General features: G+C 33.7%; 1 protein-coding gene across 1 annotated transcript; it reads left to right on the top strand.

Moving 5' to 3' along the window:
- Positions 1 to 18092: 18092 nt before the first annotated feature.
- LOC149241156 (uncharacterized) lies at positions 18093 to 19223 on the top strand. The gene has a single exon (XM_089370453.1). The coding sequence runs from the start codon at positions 18093 to 18095 to the stop codon at positions 19221 to 19223; it is 1131 nt and encodes a 376-aa protein (XP_089226579.1).
- The last annotated feature ends 489 nt before the right edge of the window (positions 19224 to 19712 follow it).

Genomic DNA, 19712 nt, shown 5'->3' with positions numbered 1-19712 from the left:
CCCTCTTTTATTTATCATTTTCCTTTATTTGGCCTTTAAATTTCTTCCATATTCCTTAGAAACTGATTGATATAATGTTATTTCCATTATTTTTATCTTGGAATTAATCTTAGGAATTTTTGTGTTAAAATTGAAAATTTCCAGAAGATTACAAGTTGTTGTAACTTCCTGTAATGGCTCCATGGTTTGACATGTTGCAGGACATATTGGCAAATTCGAAGAGCTGGGGATTGATCCTAAATGTACAAGGATGGTGGAATATCTATTCACTCTCGGATTTGAAGATTATAGGTGGCCAGTCAACGCTGGTCAAACCTAGCTATTTTAGTAGAAATTCCAGATTTTGTGAATAGATTTTGCTATTTTTGAGATTTTGCTCAAATTGAGGATCTGAACTAATTCGAACTCCTTTGATGTAATTGTTAGGATTTCAGTAGGATTATGAGGAGTACGAATATCTTCCTCTTGTTGTGAAGATTTATGATAAATAACTCAAAAGAAGAATTATGTAGTTTAGTAGTTGTTGATACATGAAAAGCTTGGGAACGCAGTTTATGTATTTTTGATTTCCAGACTTGAATACAGAGATACAGTGTTGGAGTCCATATTTATGTTTTATATCCAGTAGTTGTCTTCATTTTAATTAGTCTAACGTGTGCTTGCAAAGTGTGGAGAGCCCCCACTACAGAGCTGGTACACTTTTCCTTGAATTCTCTTTTACAATTGCATAGATAGATCTGATACTTAGAATTTTCATTCAATTCATATGTTGGAAGTATATAAAATTGGAAATTGTTAATTGAAGAGATCCACATCTGTTGTGCAAGAGTTTTGTAAGAAAACCTCAATTGATATTCATCTCGTAATTGACAATTGTGCTTGCTATTTCATGTTTTTTTTTTATCTCATAGCTTGATTTATAGTTTGTTGTTCATTGGTTATGATTTTTAGTTGCAGAGCTCAATTGGTAGTTTGATGACTGAACCTTGTAAGAGGTTCCACTATTGTTGATCTCCAAAGCTACATATCTCATTTACTGTTTTGTGTGATAAGTAATTAGGACTTTGTTTTCCATATAGACAATTAGATTTTCTTCATTTAATTAAATGCTTAAGTGCTAAAAAAACAAAGAGAACTCTCTTGTAAAAGAGCATTGTTGATTTTTCCACACTAAGATATCATTTAGAAACCAAATCCTTATAGATCTATATATATTAGATAGCGCCTCTAAGTGTACCTACTCGGCTTGATAGAGAAATTGAAGCATGATTTACATGAGTAAGTAAGGCCCAACAAACCCAATGGTTAGCAAAGGAGATTCCACGAGACTAAGATTTAGGGGTAACATCCAAAAGAGAAAAAGGGGATAAAAGCACAAACTAAGCCTGATGTTCCTGCCAGATCCCCCCATTAATCCATGCCCAGAAGTGTCCATGATAAGTAAACTAGATACTCAATTACAAAATGAAAAGACATACCTTTCGGTTCGGGAGGCCCACCTTCAAACATATGATCAATACGAATGGGTGAGGGACCACATGGTTGGCTTAGGTGGCAGATAAATGGCACAATGAGTTATTTAATGGCTATAAGGTGTTTCTAGCTACCGGCTGACGACCATCATCTAGAGAAAATTTCTCCTAGGGATACTACCCATGAAATTGCGGATAATAAACCCAAGGAGAAAGAGAAAGGATTGCTTAGACAAATGTATTACTAGGTTATATCTACTTTATATTCCTTGTATTCATTTCTCCTATAAAATAACAAGTAACTGTGTTCTTCCATAATTTATTACACTGTTAATTTGTGTGAGAGTGTGGCCAAGAATTATATGTATTAGCTATATGTAAATTTATAACGAATGAATGCATCATATTCAACCCTTTTTGAAGCTTCAATGGGATGATATTTATTCATTGAGTGTTTTCTTTCAGTTTGAAATCATAAGACAACACCTACAAAAGCTTGTATATGGCATGTCTCAAAAAACTCTTGGCCAAAATATCCATTGATAAACTCAGAAAATCATGGCCTTCTAAGAAACTGAAATTTTCTTAGTGGAGATAAACTCGACTTATTCATATGGTTGAATTCTTCAACAATACCCAATGATGCTTGCAATACAACAACAAAAAAATGATAAATCAACATGCTTACGAATGTGGCTTTGTGTATTTTATAGGCCTGTCCTTATTTTTCTAGTTTAAGAGTGATAAGTAATGTTTTTCGGAACTATTAACACTTGATATATATTTTTTCCTACTTTTTAGGTTGAGAATTTGGTATGAGATTTCAGTATTGAAGCAACTGATTGTTCTTACCCTTATTGTAAAACCAATCTTATACAGTTAGTCATGAGTAGATTACAGATGTTATGTTCCATTACATTTTAGATCAAACATGTTCATGACAATATCTCAATAGTTTATTGCTTGTTCACTTGTTGTTGAGTCAATACTCCATAGCCATCTTTCATTGTTGACTCAAGACAGATCATAACTCTGAAATGTTAAGTGTAAATTCTATAGGCATTAATTACAATTTTACCTTCAGTTACCATTCATGTTATGCACAATGCATTGTTGGAATGTAAGAGGCAAAAATGGTTCATGTTGATATCCTATTCAATAGAGATCAAAAAATTTTTCGTTATATTATTTCTTCATTTAGTCACAATTTACATTATGCATGTCATTGGAATTGGAAGGGACCCATGACTGATACGAGATCTTGAATATCGGATACAACCTCTGTAGGCACCTCCTCTAATCCAGACTTGTTCAGGAATGCAACAAACTATAAATATAAACATAAAGAGAGAGATGCAACAAAAAGAAATCTTTATTTCATTAATATCAAATAGCTCAAAAATACTTACAAACATAATGGAAATAAGCTAGCTCGGGTGATGGTAGCTTATCTTCGAGAAGAGATGTGGTAGATACATACCTCTGAACTATGTTAAAATGAGGCTTGAAGGCCTATTTATTATTGAGAAACAATGGAAAACCATAAACATCCAAAAACCTGACCCTAGGAGATGAAGCGCAAAATTGTGGGGCATGTTGGGGTAAATTTGTACATCAAGTTCCCATGGGTCGTAACTTTGGCATACAATCTTTGTTTGATGTGTACGATACCTCGTTAGAAACATCTATCCGAGGACTATAACTTTCACCTATAATTGTTTGTTTAAATCACATTTTTGCTTGTTTTATGAAAAAAATCGTTTAGGGCCTCAAAACGGCTCCGGAAGTTCACGACCCAAAAAACTGCCAAAAATTGTAAATTGTGATACAATTAAGGAAACAAAAAATTGTGCTATAATTAAGGAAATTGAAAGAGAAAATGGTGGGTGTCTAAGTGGAATAGGCGGGTGGCCACCAATATTGACCTGGATCATCCTCTTCAATGAATGAAGTGAGATGATGTTTAACTGTAGTTACAGGTTGCAGTAGGTACTTTGTCCAAAGAGATAAAGATGCATCCCTAATAATTTCATGTGAGGTATAACATGATAATTATGTGCATCGTCATGATCAACAATAATCATAGATTAAATATAAAAAACCTTATACAATGAAGGTGTAGAATGAGTTTAACTCACAATAGGTTGTATTACTGCCGAGTCTGACCTAACAAAATTTTTAGGAAATTCTTGATTTCCTAACTATCTATCACGACTAGTAATTGGTTAGTTAACTCCCCTCCTAACATGACATTTGGATGACCTTCGAAAAGAAAACCGACCACATGATTTAAGATCCATGTTTGATGGAAAATAACTTTCTTATGATAGAAGTCCTTCAACAATTGGCATTAGCCTTTATAGAGTGGTGACTAAGAAATTATATTTTGATGGAGCTAATGTAGGAAACATTAATGACTCAAATACAAGAATGTAGTGAAATACAACTAGGTCTATTACTCTGAATTGACATTTAAAGGATATCTTGACAAACATAAATCTTCAAATTTAGGGAGAATATAAGTTAGAACATGTGATGGAGTTTGTTCTCCCCATCTTGGAGCAACCCTAGTTAGAGGAGGAATGTTGTGACATTCAAGAAAACTAGGGGATTTGACAATGCATGGAGTCACCAAAGAAATGTTTGAAAATTTCATCGATCAATCAATTTCTCAATGATTCATAAGGGAAGTAGACCTACTTCCTCCCCAAAAATTGTGTCAAAAATTTTACTGCTCAATCTAGCAGGGGTCCTAGGAGGGGTTCCAAAGGCGCAACTATTAGACCAAGTGGAAACAATGGGACAAAGACCCACATTCACCTCAATCAATGTCCCCTGCTCTTTACAAACTTTTATGAATGGGAGAATCCCATTATATGATAAATCACTAAGAATGATGCCTCAATGATGGAAGGATAGTGATTTTCAGAGCCCATACATAGGGGAGACTCAGATGATAGATCTTACTTACTCAAGAAATAAGGCCTATGGCTCTCCAAAAAAGGCTTGGAGGGAATCCTAGATATAGGATTTAGGGATATTTCTTAGTAATGGATAGCCTAAAGCTTAGAGTCCTATAGAAGAATGTTTCTAAGATGATCCTTGTGAAATTTGAAGTGATAAAGGGTGTGGGACTATAAATAATCCCAAGTGGACCCAAACAAGGTTAAGGGTTTTGGGTGAAACTTCAAACAAAAGGTCTTCACCAGGTGACGGAGGAGTAAAGGATGAATGAAATTATATTTGACTTGAGTTTTCAACACAGTGATCCTTAATGAATCAACTAACAAAGGAAACCTAAAGATAAGAACAAAGTTATAGCTAGGGCTTGGGATAATTCTTAATCTAGCCACGGGAAACTTCTCAAAATTTGTGAGGGCCTCAAGGACATGCCAACAAAGTTGTAGCCCAATTGATCTTGAAATTTATGGGTACAATGAATTTCATGTGATGCACTAGGATATCCTTAGGGTTAGGGATTAGAAAAGAGAGGAAGATGTGAAAAAGGCATTCGTTGAGGTCATCACTAAGGATAGGATTAGTGCTTGGTCTACTTGGAGAATGGATTCAATGATAGTTCAACCTTTCGAGTTCTTTTACGCAATCAAGGAGTTCCCCAACAACTTCATATAGCCCTAAAGGTAGCAACTAGGTTACCAAAAAAATGTATACTTCTTATTGCTCCAATTTGATGACTTATCAAGGCAATTATATAGATAATATGCACCCGTGGGAACATTCATTCACTATACCAAACATATAACATATGAAAAGAATTTAGATTCCATGATCTAAAATTCCATACATTATACATGTGTGCATGAAATAGAGAAATAAAATGGGAAAAATCAATGACAAGTATAGAAAAATTAGTTGGAATTGTCTAGTGGGAGATAAACTTGATGACTTATACAAATATTCTTAGTATATGCATGTCTCTAGAAAAAGATGAAATGCACCAATATAATATTAAACTATTCTATTAGGCCAACCATTTTATATAGTACATTATACTTTCTAACTTGGTGATATCATTAAAAATAAATAAACTGGTTTTTAAAAACTTTATCATATTCATGAACAAATAATAATAATAATTAAAAAAGAAATTAAAACATTAATATCAAAACAATATTTTTGAGACAAAGAAATAGAATTAATTAATTAATTAATATATAATTATATATATACCGAGGTGGGGGCAGATATTGGTTAATCTTGATTTCAAACTCAACAGCCACATTTCAAATTTTGTAAGAGCTATGAACTGTCTCACCTGGTGCTTGCCAGCTTGTCGGATTCCAAAATCTTTAGGCATACGAAATGAAATCCCTAAAACATAAAGGAGTTGTCTATAACGCGACTTTTTGAAAGTCTTTCCGGCGAGTTTTTCCGTGGAATCGCAAGTTTGATAGCTAGTTTCTGCACAATGAAAGCGTCCCAGGGGTTTTTCACGGTACTGAATCCAAATATGCAGTTAAAAAACCATTTTAACTGCAACAAATCAAGATTTAACCTCAATTTCTTCCGCGGGATTCCGTCACCGGAATCTCCAAAAAGTCGCATTATAGACAACTCCAAACATAAATATCCCATCCCATCGGATATTGATATAATTTGTATAAGCTTGCGGCATTAGGGAGTTTGTACAGGTGAAGCAAGGCGAGGATGGGCATCCTGTTCTTATGAGAGGAAATAAATGCGTAGAGGAGCCAGGCATGTGGGTGTTGTTTTCTACCTTCCCTTAGCTTCGCTGATTATGCCTTTATATTTGGTATTGTTGCATCTGATGGTAACGGTGGATCTTCACAATCCGTCGGCCCATACCAGTGCTTGGAATTTAATTTGTGAGTTGGCTAAGCGGGAGATTGGACATGGCCGGGCTTTTTAGGTTGGCAGAAGAAATCAGATTTGTTAGATGTTTTTACTAGTTTTCTGGTTTTTTTTTTTTTTTCAAGCATGGTCATGCTTAATTAAATAATTGTTACTGTGTCTGTTTCTTTCTGGGTTTTTGTTTTTTTCTTTTATTTTAGAATTTTTGTTTTGGCTTGGTTCTGGTTTTCTCTTTTCAATCTGGGTGGAGAGGGAGAGGAGATTGGATCTAGTTGGTTTGGGTTAGGAGGGAGGGGAGTTTGGCTCTAGTTGGTTGGGGTTAGGATGCAGGATAATGCTAAAGAGGAGCAGAGGACATGGGATCCCACTGGGACAAGGTATGCACCCTTTTATTTTTTATTTGTATTTTAAGATGGTTTTGTAATGGATCATTTTATTAATTGTGTGTGCGCTTGGATCATTCTATTATGCACATTTGTTTTCCTAATACTCCTTGTTTTGGCTTTGTGTTTGGAGTACAAGGACATAATTATGGATTGCTATGGGTTTTTTCTATTGCAAGTGAGAATCTAAATTATGGCTTCCCTAATTAACAATTTATCCATAAATAAAACTAACTAGGGTTTAAGTACATTATAGTTTTCCATTGTATTCCAACTCCATGTAAAGATAAACCCAATTTAAAAAATCCATGATCTCTGATGCCTTGGATTTCTAAGACTGTACTTAAGAGTTGGGGATAATCGTCAAGGCCTTTTTTCCTTCAATGTTCTTGGATAGTTATAGGTTTATTTTCTTTTATAATGTTTTTTTTTAATAGAGCAGAGTTATATTTTTGAGTATGTGTTTGTTTTTTTTTTCCTTCCATGTTCTTGGATAGCTACAGCTTTATTTTCTTTTATAATGTTCGTTTTTAATAGAGCAGAGTTATATTTTTGAGTATGCGTTTGTTATGTTATTGCTTTTAGAGAAACCGGATAATTTTTAAATCAATGAAAATCTTTTAAAAAAAATGGGGTTTATTAGGATTCGTTCAAAGATATGGTCTCACACAACCCGAGTTGGCATAGCTGTGGAAACAAATACTTACGTCCCTTGGTTTCTCCAAGGCAATGCGGCCATGTTCTGGTTTTTGTTTTGTTCTGGTATCTGCTACCCCGTAAGGTAATAGGCTTTGCAATAACCTCCTCTGCCTCTGCCGCTGCTCAGTGCTGCTCACAGTTTTGTCAGAGGGACAATGCCCTTGCTTTCTCTGGGGCAATAGGTCTTGTGATTTATGCTAATGAGTAGTTTAGTGTAGGCATTTTTATTTTGTCAGAGGTTGAAGCAAAATTACTGCCTCCTTTTTGAAATCAATCCCTTAGAAATGGTGTCATACAAGTTTAGCATTCTTTATTCTATCTTGATCGGTATATTATGAACATTTTTGTGGGGTAGCCCATATAAGTGTGTTTTCTATGAACATTTTTGTGGGGTAGCCCATATAAGTGTGTTTTCTATTTCAGTTTGAGAGATTACAACCCAACCAATCTAATTGAAATGGCAGTGACATCTAAGGATGTTCATGTCAACTGAATTAAATTAAAACCATAACAACATTTATAGCGTTCTCTAACAGGCAGTAGATCAAAATGCTTTGGAAAAGGAATAGAGGATGTTCATGTCAACTGAATGAAATTAAAACCATAATAACGTTTACAGCAGTCTCTAATAGGCAGTGGATCAAAATACTTTGGAAAGGGAATAGAGTAGATTCCAATTGCAAAACATATGCCAACAAATATTTTTGCTATGTTGTGACTTTGAAGTATGAGGTGTAGATGTGTGTGGCCTCCTATTATTAGGGGGTTTGCCTTTAGGTTGCTGATATTGTGCCAGAAAAAGTGTGTGGCCTCCTATTATTAGGGGGTTTGCCATTAGGTTGCTGATATTTTGCCAGAAAAGTGAGGATATTTAGTTGTTCAAGACTTTCTATTAGCATGCATTTACTTTTACTCCTCTGGATAATTCATGCATAACTATATATATTACACTTTATTACTTTTGATTTCATGTGAAATGCCTCCGGAAATTTATAAAAGGAAAATTTCTATTGTGTGTCAAGTTTATTTATTTTGAATTGGATTTGAAAGAATATTTAATTAATTGTATTTTGTATTTATTGTATCAAGATAAAATTGTTGTTAAACATTTAACCTTCTTATCATATGAAACAGGTGGACTCAGGAGGAGAGCACACATGGAATATTGTTTAACAAAAGAGTAACATTTTTTTGGTGAGTTGGAAGGTAAGAAGGAAGTTATGCACAAGAATGTAATCAATTCATGATATAGACCAATAGGATAACAATTAGATTTGAGAGAATATTTAGGTAATTGTTTTTTTTTAATGGACACTAAAATTGCTACTAAATATTTAATTCTCCTCTGATATGAAATATGTATATGGAAAATGTTCTTTACAAGAGTATGGTATTGTGCGAGACAAGGTACATGCAGAGGGGAGGTTGAGGGAAGCTCCAAATCATATAGGAATAGCAAGTAGATGATGTGTAGTTGGTTAATACAATTATATTATGTATTGTTGATGTACCCCCTCTCCCAACCTTCATGGATAGCCATGACCAAAGCTATCATGGAGGAGTGTCTGTTTTTATTGTGTTTCTCATGCTTTGTGGTTTAGTTTTTAATTTATTATTATTATTTTTCTATGCTTTTGGTTTTTTAAATTCTAATTTTAAATTTATTTCTGCCATCCGCAATTTTTTAAATCATTTATTTTGAACATTAATAATATTTTTTTACTTTTTTAATGAAGTGATTTTACTGCACTCTTTATGTAAAAACTTTTGATATATTTAATTTCAAACCTCACATTTCAAAATTTAATTTTTGCATTTTAAAACTTGGATGTGTAGAGCTTTTATTTATTTTAAAATTTCCCATCTCAAAATTTAAATCTTAGCACATTTAAATAATAACAATTGTAAAACTACATTTAAAAATATCCATGTTGATAAATATGCAATTGCATTTTTAATAGAAACTAATCTTCAAAGTTCTAAAATCTATATAAGAACATTTTTACATGCCAACCACATTTATGAAAATCACATTTAAAAATTTCAATGTTTGATGACTTGGACACTTGTCCTATTTAATTTTGAATTCTGCTACTTAAAATTTTATGCTTATACACACATTTACATACTCCAATGACATTCATAAAATTACATTTGTGAAATTTCTACAACCTAAAACCTGATATATTTAATAAACTAGAACATTATAAAGAGAAGCTTAAACCTAACATTATAAACAAAAGCTTAAATCTATATATTTCTGTTGTGTTGTATTGTTTTGTGTTGTATCCTCCTAATGTCAAATGTTATGTTGTTGTTGTTGTGTTTGTGTGTATAAGGTGATACACATAATTGATGTTTGAGAAACACATACTTTTATTGCATTCATATAATATTTAATTTCTAATTTAGTTTTATCAAAATAATTTAAATACTTTTGATGTTCTACACACCTAACCTGAAAAAAAAAAATTGTGTTTCATTAATTGTATGTTAAACTATAATTTTTTCAAAAACATGTGATTTTTGTATGAAATTTCAAATATAATGATTATATTGTTATCAAATTTATATTTTAATATATTATAATGATGAGTTTGAGATGGTAAATTTGTATTTCAAATTAATTTACATCCATTTGGACTGCATTGTATGATATCCAAATATATAATTGTAAATTGAACTATAATTTTATGAAGAGTTTGCCCTTTCTTTTATATTGGATGAATTTTTAATTATAATGATCCTTGTTTTTTGTTGATGCATTTTTATGTTTCAAGTGAATTTAAATATAAAATATAGATTGAATTTTTTTTCCATCTCGACATGAATTTCTAAATTTATTTTGTACTTTATGACATTTTATTTTATAAATTTTTGAGTTTTCATCAAATATTTAAATTTCAAATCTTGAATTTTTAATTAAACTAATGTATATCTATAATATAATGTATTTTAAATTAATTTGAGAGCTTGCATTTTAAATTCCACCCTTACATTTTAAAACTTAATAGTGTATTTTATATTCGATATTATAAAATTTCAAGTTTGGATATATGTTAATGACAATGGGAAAATGGAATTTAGAATTATTTTTTTATTTTTGACAAGTCTCTACAAATTAAAATTCTAGATAATTAATAATAATGAACTTTCAAAATTTGAGCATTTATACAAACACTTTTTACATTTTCATAATTGCTTTTAAAAGTTTTAGCCCTTTGTTTAGTATTTAAGTTTTAGTTTCACATTTTAAAATTTGATGCTCTAGGCACACATTTATATAGACCAATTGCATTTAAAATTCTTTGTGTTTGATTGCTTTATTAATTAAGATGTACATTTAAAATTACAAAACACGTAAAAATTAAATATCATAAAAAAACTAAAAATAAAAATAAAAATGGATGATTTCAAATTCTAAAATTTATATAAAACAAAAACTTTTAATTTATATGTTTTGTTATATTTAATTATATTTAGTGTCCTATGTTGTACCATGTTAATATTTTAGGTAAATGTTGGGTTGTTTGTATTTGGTTAAGGTAACACTATGTTTTTTTACGAGAGTTTAAAATAATGTAAGTGCTTGGAAATTTGGTGTTTGTATGGTGTTAGAATTTTATATTGTATATTAAAACTATGTTTGTTTATAAATAAAATGTGTGAATTTTTGTTGAAATGTTTAAATATTTAATTATGTTGTGATTTTTGTATGGGATATTATGTGTATTTTGAATTAATTTGAATAAGTGTGTAAAGTTTGTGTACTTTAAAATGATTTAAATGCATTGAAATTTGATGTTTGGGGGAGTGACTTGTAAAAAAAAAAAAAAAATTGTATTTGATTGTATGACATCTAGTTCTATAATTTTCAATTGCATGTTAAGCTATGCTTTCACCAATACTTTCAGATTTTTCATTAAATGTTTGGATACAATAAATTAACACTTTAAGTTTTACAATAGTTCAAGATAATGCAAGTACTTAGAAATTTGATGTTTGAGAGAAATAGACATTTAAAAAAAGGTGTATTTTGTTTGTATGATATTATAATTTTATATTGTATATTAAACTATATTTGTTTATAAAAAAATGTTTTATTTTTTCTGAAAATGTTTAAATTTTTAATTAATTCTGCATGTGTGAAATTTGTGTATTTTAAAATAATTTAAATACATTGAAATTTGATGTTTTGGGGGACTCGCTTATTAAAAAAAATGTATTTGATTTTATGACATTTAATTCTATAATTTTATATTGTATATCCAACTATATTTTCCCTAGTTCTTTCAGATTTTTCATGAAATGTTTAGATATAATAACTTAAGAGTGTGTGTTTTACAATAGTTTAAGATAATGTAAGTACTTTAAAGTTTGATGTTTGAGAGAGATGGACATTTAAAAAAAAAGTGTATTGTGTTTGTATGTTATTATAATTGTATATTGTATATTAAACTATATTTGTCTAAAAAAATTGTGATATTCTCTTGAAATGTTTAAATTTTTAATTAATTCTATTGTGATTTCTGTATGGGATATTATATGTACTTTGAATTAATTTGAATAGATGTGTAAAATTTGTGTATTTTAAAATAATTTAAATACATTGAAAATTGATGTTTTGGGGAGTGACCCATAAAAATAAAAATAAAAATTGTATTTGATTGTATGACATTTAACTCTATAATTTTAAATTGCATATTCAGCCATCCTTTCCCCAATAGTTTCATATTTTTTCATGAAATGTTTAGATATAATAAATTAACATTGTTTGTTTTACAATAGTTTAAAATAATGTAAGTACTTCGAAATTTGTTGTTTTAGAGACATAACATTAAAAAATTTGTATTGTGTTTGTATGATATTATAATTTTATATTGTATATTAAACTATATCTTTTATAATAAATAAATAAAAAAGCTTTGATTTTTATTGAAATGTTTAAATTTTTAATTAATTCTTGTATGTATTTTGTATGTAGTGTTATATGTATTTTGAATTAATTTCAACTTAAAGTTTGTGTATTTTAAAATAATTTAAATACGTTGAAATTTGATGTTTTAGGGGAGTGACGTGTAAAAAAAATAGTTTAGATATAATAAATTAGCAGTGTGTTTTGCAATAGTTTAAAATGATGTAAGTACTTGGAAATTTGATGTTTGAGAGACATGAACATTTAAAAAAATTGTATTGTATTTGTATGATATTATATTATATATTAAACTAGATTTGCTTATAGAAAAATGTGTGATTTTCCTTAAATGATTAAATTTTGAATTTATTGTACTCTCATTTTTGTATGCTATGTTATATGTATTTTGAATTAAATTCAATACAGGTGTAGGATTTTTGTATTTTAAAATAATACAAATACATTGAAATTTGATGTTTTGGGGAGTGACTTGTAAAAAAATAAAATGCATTTGATTGCATCACATTTAATTCTATAATTTTAAATTTCATATTCATTTAAGCTTACCCCAATATTTTCCTAGTTTTTCATGGAATGTTTAGATATAATAAATTAACATTTTGGGTTTCACAATAGTTTAAATTAATGTAAGTACTTGGAGATTTTATGTTTGAGAGACATGAACATTCAAAAAATTTGTATTTTGTTGGTATGATATTATAAGTTTATATTGTATATTTAACTGTATCTTTTTATAATAAAAATTGTGTGAATTTTTATTGAAATGTTTAAATTTTTAATTAATTATGGTGTGAGTTTTGTATGCCATATTATATGTGTTTTGAATTAAGTTGAATACATGTGTGTACAATTTGTGTATTTTAAAATAATTTAAATACATTGAAATTTGATGTGTAGGGGAGTGACTTGTAAAAAAATTAAAAATGTATTTGATTGTGAGACATTTAATTCTATAATTTTAAATTGCATATTCAAGGATGCTTTCCCCAATACTTTCCCATTTTTCATGAAATGTTTAGATATAATAAATATATAATTTGATTCTTTTAATTAAAATTATTTGTTTATACATATTAATGACCATTGTTTTATCCCCTCATGGAGGTGGATATCAATAGTACCCATAAGGTTGGGAGGCTTGCTCACCACCCCCATTGCTTCATATTTCAATTCAATAGAGTTGGTGGAGTGGCCAACCCACCCTATTCACCAAACATGTCAGAATTTCTTATTAAGTTGAAGAATATGGCAAGTCTTCACTTTTTTCTCTATCAATCGATTTTATGATGTGTTACATACTTCCCTCCTAGTAGGTGGTATTATTTATCAGGTCTTTCAACATGCAGAACAAATTGCATGTAGCCACTAGGAATTTATTTTTGCATTTTTCACCTTTTGCCAATGGTTTGGTTTTGTTTGTGCTTTGGACTAGTCTATGGATTGGTAGTTTGGGGCTAGAGATGGCCAATTAATGGTAACTTTGACTCTCTCAATGAGACTTGTAATTGGACATTGTGGCTTCTTCTAGAGTTGGTGTTTGTTGTCGTAGTTTTCCTCTCCCTCTCTTCAAGTTTGGAGTTAGTGCATTTAACAATCGTTTTGGTGCTCACATTTCTATTGGTCTTGATTTTATTGGATTTAGTGGAGTGTGTAGCACAATGTTTAGGAGTAGTTGGGGTTACCCACTAGTGCTTGTTAGAAATTGCTTGAAGCTTTAGCCTACCCTAGCTTTTCCATCTAATCCTTGTTACTATGTTCTAATGTGATGTGCTACATTAATTTATCCCTAGCCTCCCTTTACTCCTTGTATTACCCTTCCTTTTGGCCGCCTCTATAGTCTTAATTTTTGTTGTCCTTGGGAAGCATGTGATGTGGCTCACTCCCAAGCTACCACCCTTAGTATGGTGCCTCCATTTAGATATCCACCCAATATTTGTGATGAGATTAGCCATCTCGCGACCCTTAATTTTAAAATTTGAATTTTCTTATTAAAATCTAATTTTATCATAACTTGTAAATTTTCTATCAAATAATTAAATATAAAATTTGGAATTTATAATTGGATTTATTTATTTTTTATATGGAAAGGATAGAGAGTTGCATTAAAAAAATCCATATTGCAAGGCCAAAACCTTTACATATTCCACTCTTCCCTATGCTTTTGATATTAACCACACACTGAACCCTCAAACTAGTTTCCCATCAAACAAATACTTCAATACCTTTCCAACTAAATATTTCCAAAAAGACCCCAAAATACCAACATATTTACATTCCATTTTCGAGTGTATTTCTATTTTGATATAGAATGACTTCTTGTATTTCTTGGATAGTTTTTTTCCCTTTCTTCCCAAATTGAATCTAACCCACATTTTCCCCAAATTCGGGAATTTTCATCAAATCTTTCTCATCCACCTTATCTACCCCATAATTTTCATTTTCAACAAGACTCCTTGTGGTTTCCGAAGGTAATCCATTTTCTACCAAGGTTCGTTGTTTTTTTGAGAACCCTGCTACATTGAGGGAATCCTCATTAGCAAGTGGAGGATCCACATTGGCAAGCGAATTTCCGTTCTTAAATTTTTTTGCTACGACTATGGTTTCTTGCACTGAATCTGCTTCTTTCATGCCTTCTTTAAATATCATATAGTGGTCACCTTGTACACCTTCCAACCATTTGGGCCTTGAGGGTTTTGTTCCATCTTATTTATTCCAAGGAGGCTTGGGGAAATTTTTAATTACATTTCATATTTCATAGCATTCTCTACATTGAAATGAGATGTTCTCATAATCGATCTTTTGGACCCAAACATAGTTTGGAGCCATCAAATAAACCTCTGTGGGAAAGCCCTTTTTGAGTTGCATCCCCACACAAATGAGAGCATAAGTAGCCTTGCATTTTTTTCCTTCTGTTATTAACAAGGACAACTACGATAGAATTTTCCTACCACGTTCCCAATGGAGGAAAGCTATGTGTGACTCCAAGGGAGGGTTCGATAGTGTTATCCAAACTCATGTGGTAGAAATTTATTTCATAATTGGAACTCCTGTGCTAGAAATTTATTTCGTAACAGGATCAAAAGTGGCACATGAGCGCTGCATGGAGAGGCTAGTGTTCCCCCAAAACCATTGCCCAACTTCACATGTAGCCTTCTTCTCTCCAATCGTTTCTGAAACCACAGTGAAGAAACCTCGTGCCATAGGGTAAATATTCAGCTCTTCCGTGGAAACGGGCTTCCATGTCTTAGAGATCCAGTTAAGTAGATCCACAAGCCACGCCCATAACCCATAAAACATGCAAACCAACCATTCCTCGAAAAATTCTTTTCACAGTCTAAAGCTTCCTCATCTAAAAGAATGTACAAGGAAAAATTATCTTGCACCACTCGAGGACCACAACCAAAATTCAACATAGAATTGTACGAAAATGAAGAAGAGATAGCCTGATTGCAAGCGGTAACTACAAAAGAAAAATATTTATTTGCCAAATCACGAGGATTCACCATTGAAATATGTGCATAAAATCCATGCAAATAGAGCAAAGATTGGGTGGCTAGAGTTTTGGGTGAAACCCTAGGCACCGCAAGGGATTTGAGAGCTCTTTCCATTTCGAAAGATATATGAATATTATTATAGCCAATATGTTCCCTTCCCTAATTAAATTCATTTTTTTAATATATTATAATGGTGATTTTATTGGAACAAAGCTTAATCCCATACTTTGACGAGCTCTGATGCTGAAGCGACTGTGGAGGAAAAACCTAGAAGCCGCCGCCGCCGTTGAACGAACTTACGCTGTCTGCAGCAGGCACTACTACTGACAGTCCTATGGAAGCTGTGGCAGGAGGGGAGAGCTCTGCCTCCCCTCCAAAAGGAACAATCCATACTGACAACCAGCCAAATGCAGAAATACGGCACCCTGCAACCAAAAACGTAGAGAAGGAACACGACAAGCAAAAGACGCCAGAAGGGACGACGTCCTTAGACAGACCTGTAGAAGAGGAAGAAAGCAATGGTCGGCAAAACGCAACCGGCTCCTTTCAAACAAAAGTGACTTCAGCGACTTGTATCCCAAAGGCAGCGGATCCGATCAAGATTGAGTTACCAAGCCACCATATCAATGGGGAAATCCAATTTATGCAAGACTACGCACTCATTGGAAAGTTCTTGGGCTTTTGGCCCACAGAAAAAGCCTTACAAGGTTGGATAGCCTCCAAATGGAAGCCCAAAGGACAAGTTACATTACAGCTTGGCCCAAAGGGCTTCTTTACAGCTATCTTCAACTGCTTAGAAGACAAAACCAGGATATTCGAAGGAGGCCCGTACTTCTTCAACTCTTCAGGCCTATATCTAACGGACTGGAAGCCTCGCTTCAATCCTGACAAAGAAGACTTTAGCTGGGCACCTGTTTGGATCAGAATGTACTCCCTTCCGGTGGAATACTGGAGAGAAGAAACGCTGGCAGACATAGGCAACAAACTGGGATCCTTCATCAAAGTGGCCACTGAAACCAAGACGCGAAAATACACCTCTTACGCTAGGATATGCGTCAAGATGCACCTCACCAAGACCTTAGCGGACACGGTAAGTCTTTTTCACGATGACTATGAATGGAAACAGACTCTTGATTATGAGCACATCCCTTTTCGTTGTAGAAAATGTCATGAGCATGGTCACCTCTTCCGTGATTGTCCCTTAAATGTGCAGCCCAAATTCCCATCCAGTGAAGGTAACCTAGACTCTGAAGGCTTCACAAAAATCCCAATCCGTCGCCGTCATGGAAAAAAAAACCAAGCTAATCCTGCTCCAGCCTTCAAAGCGCCCCCTCAAAATCGCTTCTCTGTTTTAGCCTCACAAGATATTCCAAACAGCCCCAAAGCGGATATTCCTGATCTGCTGCAACATACCCAGCCATCCCTCAATAGTTCTGAGCCATCCCCATCTAATTCTGCACTTCCTCCCCATGCCGAAAAACCCACCTCTGTCTCAGGGCCAGGGGCTCTAATCACCTCCAAGGGGAAAACCATGCTAAACGAGCCCCCTCAAGAGTCGGATATGGATCTAGATGCAGCACTAGCTCTAAGTCTTCATGACCAAACAGTGGAGGACGCCCTCAATGCCGCTAATGATATGGAGGAAGATCGAGAAGATGTTGATCTAGAGGAATTTGATATATCTAAGCTTGACATATCCAAACTGGAAGCTGCATGCAAGCAAAAGGAGTATAACTCAATCCCCCCCTGGCAATTAGACAAAATTGAAGGAGTACTCACAAGAGTACAACACCACAAAAGTTTGGGCATACAAGGAGGCAGTCACTGGGATGGAAGGAAAATCATTAAAGAACCAAAGAAAAGGGGCAGAAAAATAGATTTACAGCGTACAATAGCAGTAGGTGAAATACTCATGGATTCGGGGCAATTCCCCAAGTTGACCAAGTTCTTCAAGCCCAAATCCCCGTCTACATGAAGCTACTCTCATGGAATATAAGAGGACTAAACAGTCCCGCGAAACACAGAGTAATTAAAAACATCATAATGCAAGAAAATCCAGCAATAGTCTTTATTCAGGAAACAAAATGTAGCAGCTCAACAATAGATAGTCTCAGCAGCAAAGTCTGGGCAGGTAGCAGTTCGATAGCAGTGGACTCCTCCGGGGCCTCCGGGGGCCTAGCCATTCTATGGAATCCACAGACAGTGTCACTTGATAATTTTCATGCCACTCTGCATCTCATTCAAGCAACATTCCACCTCATCGGTACCAGCATCCATGGGCTTCTTTTACTTCCCGCAGACAATACAGCAGAAATCTGATCTCTTGGACACGATTTCCATCCTAAATGCAAACAGAAACTTTCCTTTATGGATAGGCGGAGGCGACTTCAACATCATCAAATCCATGGAAGAGAAAAGAGGGGGTCGGACAAGGCTAGACAGTGATAGCAGTAGCTTCAAGCAATTCATACAAGATAACCGACTCATGGACATCTCCACCTCAAATGGCATCTTCACCTGGTCAAACAAAAGAAAAGGGGCTCACCAAATTGCTTCACGATTAGACCGATTTTTAGTTTCAGACAATGCCATCCACCTCGGAGGAGAGTTCAATGCCGAGATCATCCCACAAGGAGGCTCAGATCACTGGCCTATTCTTCTCCAATGGTCCAGACCTGGCAACAGCAGCAATAGACCATTCAAATTCGAAGCCTTCTGGCTCACTGACAGTAACTTTAAGGAGGTGGTCAAACAAGCATGGACTTCCTTCATCCCGCCGGCAGGAGCTAGAATGTATCAGTTCCAGCAAAAGCTGAAACATTTGAAGCACTCACTTAAAATTTGGAACCGAGATCATTTTGGCAATATACAGCAGAACAAACAGAAATTAGAACAGCAGATGAAAGAATTACAACAAAGATTCATTCTGGAAGGATGCACCGAGGAACAAACTCAACGGGAGAAAATCCTTTGGAGTCAAATAGAGGAGAGGCAAAAACAGGAAGAAATTCTATGGAGGCAAAAGTCGCGAGTAAGTTGGCTCAAAGAAGGTGAGAGAAATACTAAATTTTTCCACAAAACAACCATCCAAAGGCGTATGCACAACAAAATCACCTTTATCAATAATCAACAGGGAGAAAGAGTGGAAGCTCATGAAGATATGGAGAAAGAATTCACCGGATATTTCAAGGACATACTAAAGGAGCCTAATGAAAACAGAGATGCGGCAATCCAAGCCATCACACAGCACATTCCAAAAATAATCAATGAGGATCACAACACTCAACTGCTCCAGCCAGTAACGCTAAGGGAGGTAGAAGATGCCATATCTCAGCTCAAAGATGGAAAGGCACCAGGCCTGACGGATTCACGGCCAACTTCTTCCATGAATTTTGGGATCTCATAAAAATGGAAGTGTGGGATCTGGTGGAAGAATCCCGAAGCATGCACTGGGTACTCCCATCCCTCAACTCAACCTTTATTGCTCTGGTCCCCAAGGAAGCAGCCTCAAACAAACCGGAGAAGTATCGACCAATAGCGCTTTGTAATGTAATTTACAAACTAATCTCAAAGGTTATTGCAAACCGTCTCAAACCGCTATTACCCCTGCTTATCTCCCCAGAACAGACAGGGTACGTTGAGGGTCGGCAAATCATGGATGGAATTATACTATCAAACGAAGTCATCCACTCTTTAAAGCTTCTCAAGAAACCAGGTATGCTTCTCAAATTGGATCTTTCTAAAGCCTTTGATAAACTCAGCTGGAATTATATACACAAAATGCTCTTAGCTTTTGGCTTTAGTGCAACCTGGTCCATATGGATCATGAATCTCATCACTTCACCAAGCTTCTCTGTAATTTTGAATGGATCCCCCTCCCCTCCCTTTCACCCCT

This window comes from Pinus tabuliformis, chromosome 8 (assembly GCF_031772625.1).
Source record: "Pinus tabuliformis cultivar Carrire ecotype Pingquan chromosome 8, CPIR1, whole genome shotgun sequence".
Classification (NCBI taxonomy): domain Eukaryota; kingdom Viridiplantae; phylum Streptophyta; class Pinopsida; order Pinales; family Pinaceae; genus Pinus; species Pinus tabuliformis.
This window is presented reverse-complemented; position numbering and strand designations above follow the sequence as displayed.

What these genes read in the sequence shown, in the direction of transcription:
- LOC149241156 (XM_089370453.1), top strand. Translation starts at nt 18,093, where the DNA reads ATGGGCTTCTTTTACTTCCCGCAGACAATACAGCAGAAATCTGATCTC.